Raw genomic sequence first — 10,846 nt, forward strand, 5'->3', positions numbered from 1 at the left:
TGTAAATTCCCTTTTCCTTAATATGGTGGCAGTACATCACCCCCCCCATATATGTGTGTGTGTATATTTGTATATGTATATATATGTGTGTGTGTGTATGTATATGTATGTGTGTATATGTATGTGTATGTATATATATATATGTGTGTGTATATATGTTTTTTGGGTGTTTTATAAGTTCACTGAAGTGTTCTCGGTATGTACTGAGGTCTCTGGGCTGGTTGGGCCTCTTATACCTGGTAAGGGAAGGGACTTTATGTTAATTATTTCTTTCAGATGCTTGGCCTAAGGGAAGAGTATATCCCAATTGTACTGCCACCATATTAAGTAAAAAGGAATTTACGGTAAGTAAAATTGCAGGGGTTTTTTTTTTTTTTAAAAACTCTGAAACACTGCAGTAGTTAAAAGAAATTCTAATAACTTCTTTCATGCATTTAATTGTTTTCCCTTTTAAGATGAAAGTTCTACACCACCCATAGACCGTATCTTCAGTCAAACATTGCACACTTCGGGGCAACACAATGTTGTAAGCGGTTGTGGGAGTAGGATTGTGGAGAGCAGTAATTTTGCCAGTACAGATACTGGGAATGAGTCAGACGATGAAATGTCCGAAAATAATGGAGCATTGAACAAGGAGACTTTGACTCCTGAAATCTGCAAAGCATCATCCTCAAGAAATCTTCAGAATGGCACTTTTGGAAAGGATTCTTATGTTGAAAACAGACCCTCAGCCTATATTGGTGTCAAAGCCGAGAGGTTATTAAAGGATATGAATCTGTGTGATGTATTGCGAAGTTCCCTTAAAGTTCATATACCAAAGAAACAAAAGGCTAAAAGTACAGAAGTACACACAAAAAAACCCACAAGAAATCGCAAAGAGGTAAGTAGACTGAAAAGGGAAGAGTTATGGGGAAATACCAATTTTGTAATTTTATTTTCTATGGAAAAAAAGAACGCATTTAACTTAAATAAACACTAGAGTCACCAGAACAACTAAAGCTTAATGTAGTGGTTCTGGTGTCTATAGCCCAGGGCTCGCCAGGTCACTATGGCAACTCGGATTTTTGCTCTGTCGTCTGGGATTTGTTGGCCCATTCAGCCCCTGAGGTGGTCAGCTTATAAAGAGCGTGGGTGTGCGGTTGCTCATCTCAGGGAGAGCGGGCACACGGGCGGGAGGCTCCTGGGGGATTGAGGCAGATGGGCATGCTTGCAAGGAAGCTGTACCCTACCTGCTCTGCACCCTCCAGTGATGCCAGGAGCCGAAATATGCCATTTGGACCCTGCGCAGCACCTATGTTTAGCGTCTTTACGATCTTTATGGAAGCGCTAAATGTTCCCCATAGAGATGCATATCAGTTGGTGGGTGCGTCTGTCAGTGTGTATGTGTCCGGTGTTTTTACTCGCCTTTCTTTCCCATGTTGTGCTGGTCTCGCCGCAGCTAGCCCTGCCTCGATGACTGCGATCATCAATATGGATGATCTCAGTCAATCCAATGCTTTCCCAAAGGAAAGCATTAAGAGGCTATTGCGCATGTGTGGGAAAAAGTCACGCTATGCCAATTGGCACCTCCTCAGATGCATTGAATCAATGCATCTCTATATGGAACGTTCAGCGCCTCCATGCAGATCGTGGAGACGCTAAACATAGGTGCTGCGCACTGTGCAGCTCTAGAGACTGTCTGAGTGACTGTCACTAGAAGTGTTACTAGGTAACAATGCAAATACCTGGCTCTTAACTTTTTTTTTTGGCTCCTAGATTCCAAGCAAATTTGTCAAGCCCCGCTATAGCATGTTCCTGCAGGCATTTTAATGTTTAGTAACAACCCCTGGATATTGGGCTATGGTAACATCCCCAGGATGTACTTTAAAACCAAAGTAATATGAATGTACCTTTCCTGGTTAAATACTTTTATTTTATGAAAAAAGACAGTGTTTACATTACTGCCTAGTAACACCTCTAGTGAGTCCCTCAGTCGGCCACTAGAGTTGCTTCCTGGGTCTGTTCACGCTCCACATGAAGGCACTGTACTATATAGGAGATGCTGATTGATTGTTCTGAAAATAATAATTGATAGTTTGATCTGAAACAAGGGAGTGGAGCGTGGGCTGCTCTCTCTATTTAGCAGTTAAATCTTTTATCTGTCCCTAGTCACACCTTCACTGCATTTGATCTATTTAGAAGTTAAATTGGCACTGTCATGCCGAACTTGCCTTTTTTCCAATCGCCTACTCTTCTCTCCCTCTCAGGATCTGTACTTCATTTCTTCCTATCCGCTCTAGTTGTCTTTAAAACATAAGACAAAGTAAGGGACCATTTTGTCTTATTAAAACAGAACAATAATATAGACCACCCAGGTGCAGTGAGTGCAAAAATTAGTAAAATAAAAGTATTTACCCCCTCCCCCCCCATTTTTTTTTTTTTTTATGTGTGGTATAACAAAAGGATTCCTCTTAATCCTCATATACAAATGGCAAGAAAAAAAATATACCTAAAAACATAAAATGGAGAGAGCGTTTTAGTGGTTGCACTCACAAAATAGCAGAAAATTTCAGTCTCTTCAATAATCTGTAGATGCCACCGGATTCAGACTCCGAAATCCATAAATACATGTGGAATTTTTTTTAGAAAGACCATAGTGCAACACTGGTTTAAAGTAAAAAAAATACACTCTTTAATGGTCACACTTACAAAAATAGAAGTAGATAAAAAGCCCATCAGTATGATCCCCAGTCCAGATCTCAGCAGTATGAACAACTGGAATCCTCACAAAAACTATAGGCAAGACTAGCCAGCAACATACAAATATATTAAAATAAAAAAACTCACTCTAAACGTTTTGTCTATTTCTTTTAGACTTAATCAGGAGTATTAAAAGTGCAAATTAGTGCATTAGTAAAGTGCTGGGCATTTTAATCTCCCATATGCTAATGTGAGGATCCCATTGCCCTCATGGAGCTGCTCCCAGCTGCTTCGATTTTCACATGGAGTATTACAAGGAGCCGTGAGCCATTAGCACCCTCCTTGTAATAAACTAAACAAACGAACGAAGGTCGAGGTCTTAGTTAATTTGTTCCAAATTTCTTTTCATTTATTCGTCATTATAATAAATGTCTCCCCCCTGTCTCCTTGCTCCTGTTAAAGAGTTAAAACATATCTTTGTTCCAGCACTACGCTGGTCTCTCACAGCTGGCTCTGCTTTGCCTTCTTGGCTGAGAATCAATATTGACTAGCCAATCCAATGCTCTCCCAGCAATCAATCGAATGCATCTCTATGATCTCCATTAATTGGCTTGGAAGTGCAGAATGTCTGAGTGACTCCCACAAGGGGCCTTTTCTCTGTAAAGGCAGAGTTTACATGAAAATGCTTGCAGGGACATACTATACACACCAGAACAACTACATTAGGCTGTAGTTGTTCTGATGACTATTGTCCCTTCAAGCATTAACGGATACTTTTCAGTTAGAACAATTAGGCAATACAATTCAGGATGCAATAGAGATATGTTGGAGATCCATGCTTGATGGCATGCTATTGCTGTTCGTCATGACTATTCTGTCTCATGCAAAATGCTTTCCCTCTCTCTGTAGGTTACATTACATGAGTGGGTTGTGAAACCTGTGGGGACCAGTGATGTGTGTGTTGAAGGAAAGCGCACGTAAGTACGGTATCTCTTTATCTATTTACAGTTTACGAAGAGGCCATGCACAAATGCTAAAAAGGTCCGTGGCAGAGAGCTTTGTGGGCAAAATGTTTTGGGTAAACTTTTTAATCTGTAAATAATGAACAGGAATGGGGAATTTATATTGACCTGGACATGCAGTTCTATTCTTTTATACCCGCCAAGGGAAAATGTCGGTGTGATGAAAGGACTGTCCACCTTCACCTAGAGTACACCGCCAGGCAGACATGAGAAGCTGCAAGGAGCAGCAACCACTCCTTGCGATGCACAGAGCCTATAGCTGCTGGGAGCATGATGTCCCGGCAGCCTGCACTCTGTGCATTTAGGGAAGAAGACAAGCTGCAAGATTAAGGCTGCTGGTAATGTGAATATGTAATGGGGCTGTAGAGTGTGTGGGTATGTATGACCGTGTGTGGATCAGTAGTTGTACAACCAAAGAAAGGTAAAAGCGCACACACACACCAAGGGGAGTTATTACCTGAAATATGACAAATAATAGGTATCTCCTCCTTATATACAATGAGTAGATTCACTTATAGAATTCCCTATGCAAAAATATAAACACAGAGAAGGACATAGTGCAACCTGTATGTTATATACAATAAAATTGGAATTTCTGAGATGGAATCACTCACACTTTGAGCCGTTTAAAAGTAGGCTCAGGACTTATGTAGCTTTTATGTCACTTAAATGGGACATACGCATTTCTTTAACTCTTCAGGCAGGTTCCCCTTGAATCTCAATAATCGTCAAGTTTGGAGTCAGGAGCCAGGAGTGTCAGGATAAGTGATTTATTTAAAAAAAAAAATTAATAATAAAAAGCAATATTGCACAACGCGTTTCAACCAACTGTTAGTGGTCTTCCTCAGGTGCTCTTCTAGGTTACAATGAATATACTCCAGCTTATATAGGGGGTAGTATTGCAGGCTTAATTACTTAGTTTAAAACACCTGCATAGGTAATTACCTTTATATGGTCCGGACCGGATGTGATCTGCCACCTCCAATATGGCTCCACATCCGGTTCGGAAACGCACATTCATGGAGGGGCGGAATTATACAATAAATGACCGAAAACATAAAAATACAATGCTATAATTAATGTCCTCCCCCCATCATAGTCAGCATACATGATATGGTTAGATCGTGTGTGACTATGGAGATGGAGGTATTGTGAGTCCGTTCTGGTATTCCGTCGCGTCACTTCCGGTGACGTTTGTAGTAATGGAGTCCGTCCGTCGCGTCACTTCCGGTTTCTCTAAAAGCCAATCGGCAGAATTTCTTCCCTCTTATAAAGTTATAGGAATGTTCATTTCAACTTGAAGCCGAGGTGGCCATCTTTAGAGTGGGCAAACAGTCCCAATATGTAAATACTCGTACCACAGGGCAAACATTGCATATGTATACTGTGTATACTACCCCTCTTTAGCCTCCGGCATTTAAGTTTGTCAGGCTTACCCATGTCTATGTGGAAGCAAGATGAGGGAGCTGCTGTTTGGGAGGCTCAGCTTCGGGTCTACTCCTCAGGATGGCCGGCTGGTGAGCTTGCTTCAGGCTCCAGACTGGTGGAACACACGCTGAGTGCCTGTGTTCCACGATACTTATAAATTCTGCCCATACCACACCAGGTAAGGTGAAGGTGCGCACAGGCTTGGGAGGTCTTGGTGGTGGAAAGTACAGGTTATGATGCGTTGAATCGTAACACGCATGAGCAATGTGATTTCAGAATTCAGGCGCCAAATGTGTTTTTATTTTTTTAACGAATTTTGGTTTTCCTTGGAGGCTATTGGAGCACACTTTGAGGCCATTAAAGGGAATCTCCAGTGCCAGGAAAACGATCCGTTTTCCTGGCACTAGAGGGTCCCTCTCCCTCCCACCCCCCACTCCCCGGTTACTGAAGGGGTAAAAACCCCTTCAGTCACTTACCTGGGACAGCGGCGATGTCCCTCGCCGCTGTCTCCGCCTCCGCGACGCTCCTCCCAGTGATTACGTTGGCCGGTGGGCGAGACTGATCTCGCCCACCGGCCGAGGAGACCTAATGTGCATGCCCGGCAATGCCGCGCATGCGCATTACGTCACCCCATAGGAAAGCATTGAAAAATTATTTCAATGCTTCCCTATGGGGTTTAGAGCGACGCTGGAGGTCCTCATACAGCGTGAGGACGTCCAGCGACGCTCTAGCACAGGTTTCCTGTGCTAGAACCCAGGAAGTTCCCTCTAGTGGCAGTCTAATAGACAGCCACTAGGGGAGGAGTTAACCCTGCAATGTAATTATTGCAGTTTATAAAAAACTGCAATAATTACAGTTGCAGGGTTAGGAGTAGTGGGAGTTGGCACCCAGACCACTCCAATGGGCAGAAGTGGTCTGGGTGCCTAGAGTGTCCCTTTAAGGGAAGACTTTATGCTTTTATCTGATGTGCTTCCAGCCTGATATACATTTTTGTTCATATATAATTTTTTATTTTTTTTGAGTAAAATAAGTCCTGATGCTGCAGAGAGATCTTAAGAGAAATGAAAATGCACTTCAAAAGCAAAGCATTTAATACTTGCTTCATGTTCCCTGCCCATGCCAGATGGCTACAAAAGAAAGATTTGTTCAAGTTGTGATAAAGAAGCTTCAGACGAATCTAAAAAAAAAAAAAAAAACAATGCCAACTTTTCTAAGCTGGTTCCAACAAAACTTACAGTAGACATTTGGTCTGCAGCATTACCATCTGCACAGGCCTCTGTTTCCCATGATACATCAGTAAAAGCTGATGCTAAGAAAATACCTAGAACATGGAAAATCTCTGATTCCTCAGTTTCAGAATCCAAAAAAGCATTCTAGTGATTCATCTGATTAATTTTCTTTTCCAGAAAAATGTATTGGAAAACTTGTTCAAGAAATCCAGATACTGATGGGTGATCAGGAGCAAAGGAAAAAAATCTAGATCATTTCCCTTTCAGCCACAGTTAAAAGATCTGATTTTGAGGGAATGGAAGTTTCCAGGAAAAACCTTTTCTTTTCTTGGCACTTTAAATCTCTTTTTGCCATCAAAGAGGAACCAGAGTGTGTGTGTTAAAGCCTATTTCTGGAGTAGACATACCCATAGCTCAACTGGGTAAAAAAAAAAAACACGTTGCCCATTAGAGATTGAAGTAGTTTACAAGCCGCTATGGAAAAAATGATCAACTCTTCTTTGAAGTAGCTGTTTCTCCTCCGCATCTCAATGTAAAGCCCTACTTGCAGGTACATCAGTGGCAAAGGCACAGAAGCTGTGGTTAGATGCCTTCGAAAATATCGATTCTGGAAAATCCAAAGAAGAGCCAGTTCAATTGCTGCAGAACATTCAGATCAACATTTTGGATCAACAGCAAAAAACAAATGTGAGGAAGGCTGAACTTGATGGACGCAAGTCTCTTTTCAGCTATGTAACTATGTAAGATTGCATCTGAAACTTATTTGTATTTCTTTTTTTATTCTGCAGAAAGCCGGAAAATATCAGCTATCAAATATGGGTTTATGTACTGTGGCAAAAAGAGCAGTACGGTTGAGAAGCTGGTCGGCAGATTGAGTTTCCAAAAATTCCCTAAGTGACATTCCGTTTGAATCAGGCAGACTTTTTTGTTCCAAAATAGATGAGCTGTTGAAACAAATGACTGATGGCAAAAACATCTTTGCCAGAAGTCCCCAAGAAAAGACGTCGCAATAAGAATTTAGAGGCTCCTTTCGGAGTAACTCATAAAGAGGTCAACAAAGAAAAGTTTGATTGCAAGAGAAGAGATTCTTAGACAAAAATAGAAATTTATGACGCCATGCCTGTAGGCGGAAGACTAACTCAATTTTAGGCAAGGTGGCAACAAACCACCTCAGACCAATGGATTCTCTTGGTGATAAGAAATGGGTACCAAGTAGAACTATCCGGTATCCCGAAAAGACATTTTTTATGTTACAGTCCACTCTGCTTCAGGGAAAATGCTCTTATGAGAGAAGTGTCAAATCTTCGTCTAAAAAATGTCATAGCATTCCAGTTAAAGTAAAGTTCCAGTGCACTTATTCAAGAATATTTCTGGTCACGAAAACCAGACGGTACTTTCAGACTGATTTTTTTTTTTTAGATCTCAAGGCCATCAACAAATTGATTAGAAATTTTTTTTTTCGTATGGAGACGATAAATTCAGCCATTTATACTATTCATCCAGGAAATTTGCCTATTTCTCTGGACTTGAAGGACATATACTTGCACATTCCCATCGCAGAAACAAACAAGAGATTCCTAAGATTCACCATCAAGGTCCAAGAACAGTGTATTCATTAACAGTTCAGAGTACTCTCGTTTAGCCTTTCGTCAGCCAGAAGAGGTTTCACAAAAACTCTGGAAGTAATTGCCACGGAATTCAGAAGACATCTATGTGATCCTGTTTTTTTTTTTTTTTAATAGCCCGTTCAAGACCTCAGTACTGCTTTGGAATCCTTAATAAGCCACGGATGGATAATCAACTACAAAACATCGGAATTGGTTCCTACTCAAAAGATTCCGTTCCTGGGTCTGATTATATTATTCAGCCAGTAGGAAGATCTTTCTTCCAGAAGAAAAATCTCTCAGATCATTCAGAAACTCAAAGAAAGATGTGTCTGCTCCATTAGAGATGCAAAGTTTGCTGGGCCTGTTCGCAGCTTCCATTCCAGCAGTGAATTGGGCAAAGGCCAGAATGAGACCTCTTTAAAGGAACCATTCTCACCTTTTGGGACATACAGCCTAGATAATCTTCTGAAACTCAACAGTCTCATCCTGAAGAGTTTCCAGTAGAGGACTACGGCTTGTTTCCTTCAGCAAGGCCTTTCTTTTTACATAAAGTTGTACAAAATTATAACGGATGCCTCAAGTTATGGCTAGGGAGCACACATGGGGAAAAAAAAAATAAAATAAAAAAAAGAATTTGGATTATCAGAAATCCAAGGGGTAGAAAGCTCATCAAATTACAGGGAACTGAAGGCTGTTTGGCTGGCGCTTATTTCTTTCCAGAAACTGATGCAGAATCATAATGTCCAGATCAGGTCGGACAATTTAACAGTTGGAGCTTACATCAACAAGCAAGGAGCAACACGGTCTGCTGGTTTCGAAAATCTATGCTCACAGATCATGAGATGGTCCAAATGCCACCTTCTGTCAATATCGGCGGTGCAGATAAAGGGAGAATTAAAAATCCTAGCAGATGCCTTAAGTCGTCCGCATTTAAAACAGGCGGATTGGTCTCTTTCAGTTCAGATCTTCAGTCAAATAACAGAAAAATGTATCCAGACCTAGATCGTATGGCTTTAAGAGCAAACAGGAAAACGGGGGGGGGGGGGGAACTTGCTTCATTGAACCGTTGGAATTTCAACCTGGCTTATATTTTAACGCCAATTCCTCTAATTCCAAAGATTCTACAGAATCTGCCTTGCTGGCCAAGGAGGAGTTGGTTTTTCACCCTCCTAAATGTACCAAATTCAACCTATTGGAACCTTTCTCTATCCGGGGATACCTCTTCAAACTCTAAAGAAATTCAACCGGATGGTCTGGTTTCTGAATACCAGATGTTAAAGATAAAGGTTTATCTCCTGAAGCGGTTGATATTTTAATGTCTGATAAGGATTCCACGTCCAAGATTTATCCTAAAATATGGAAGAAATTTTGTATTTGGTGTTTCAAGAGCAAGGAAAATCCTTTATTTGCTTCAATCTCAAATATTCTTAAGTTCTTACAGATGGGGTTTGCCAAAGGAATAAGATCTGCCACCCTTAAAGTTTAAGTTTCTGCCATCAGTTTCTTCTCGTTTAGATGTTTGGCTTTGAATATTCAAACTTCCAGGTTTTTCAAAGCTTTCTCGTTTGGTGCCAACCATCAGGGAAACTTTTCCACCATGGGATCTCAATCTAGTATTAACAGAGTTTGTGTGAGCTTCCCTTTGAACCCCCTAGAAAAAAACATCTCAAGATTCTCTCTTTCAAAATGATTTTGGTGGCAATTAACTCTGCAAAACTCTTTAACTTCAGGCCCTTAATGCAGATTATCCTTTTTTGATTTTCCATCAGAACAAAGTTGTTTTAAAACTTGATCCATCGTTTATTCTAAAAGTTTGTTCATCTAACGTCAATCAAGAAATAGTTCTGAATCGAAATCTGGCAGTGAAGTGCTTAGTATCGTATATTTTATTCTATTACAATCAAATATTTTTTAAAAGTACTAAGTATATACTAAATAAAAAAATAAAGATATTTTATTTTTCTACCCAGCTGAGGAAGCCTTTGAGGCGAAACGCGTCCTGGGATCTGTGAGCATAGGACTCTTTACTATTGGACTTCCATTTGCCTATTTAGTATTAAAAGAAACAGTTCTACCTACTTTTTGCCAACACCTTTCTAATGATTTAGAAGAAAAGTTTAATTGCCTTCACGTTAAGATTGTTTCTCCAATACTTAAAAGGTACAACGGCCCTTAAAACGGCCATTTGCACATCATTGCAGGTTTATATTTGTGAGCAGTGTTTGAATGTAAGCATGTTTTTGTATTGAGTATATGTGTGCATGTATGGGTGTATTTGTATGTACTGTTGCTATTGGAATGTAGTGGTGTACTTGTTTGTAATGTTTGCGTCTGAATGCAGGGGTGTTTGTATATGTAGTGTAGGACTTTAAATGCAGGTGTGCTTTTTGTGTGTAGTGTTGGTGTTTGAATGAAGGGGTGGTTGTAGATCATTTTTGTGTTTTAATGCAGGGGTGTGTTTGTAATGTTTGATTGCAGTGTGTATGTGTAGTGGATGCAGTGTGTATATTGTGTTTATAAAATATACATCTACACAATGTGTGTTTAAATGTAAGCATGTTTTTTGTATGGAGTGTGTGTATATATGTGTGTGTGTGTGTGTGTGTATATATATATATGTGTGTATATATATATATATGTATATATATATATATATATATATTACACACACACACAATGACACTTAGTTTCCCACACACAGATACACACTGAAACAAAAGGCCACAAAAGGGGGGTGGCAGGGGGAGAAAGGGTTACGGGGGTGGCAGGGGGAGAAAGGGTTACGGGGGTGGCAGGGGGAGAAAGGGTTACGGGGGTGGCAGGGGGAGAAAGGGTTACGGGGGTGGCAGGGGGAGAAAGGGTTACGGGGGTGGCAGGGGGA

At 40.7% G+C, this 10,846-nt stretch overlaps 1 protein-coding gene across 1 annotated transcript in view; it reads left to right on the plus strand.

Moving 5' to 3' along the window:
* LOC134582597 (uncharacterized) overlaps positions 1-10,846 on the plus strand; it is a 146,154-nt gene that overhangs the window by 38,069 nt on the left and 97,239 nt on the right. The window contains exons 3-4 of the mRNA XM_063439266.1: positions 456-880; positions 3,589-3,656. Of these exons, the coding sequence (XP_063295336.1) occupies positions 456-880; positions 3,589-3,656 (493 nt within the window). The remainder of the gene's footprint in view (positions 1-455; positions 881-3,588; positions 3,657-10,846) is intronic.

This window comes from Pelobates fuscus, chromosome 13 (assembly GCF_036172605.1).
Source record: "Pelobates fuscus isolate aPelFus1 chromosome 13, aPelFus1.pri, whole genome shotgun sequence".
In the NCBI taxonomy this organism is placed as follows: Eukaryota; Metazoa; Chordata; class Amphibia; order Anura; family Pelobatidae; genus Pelobates; species Pelobates fuscus.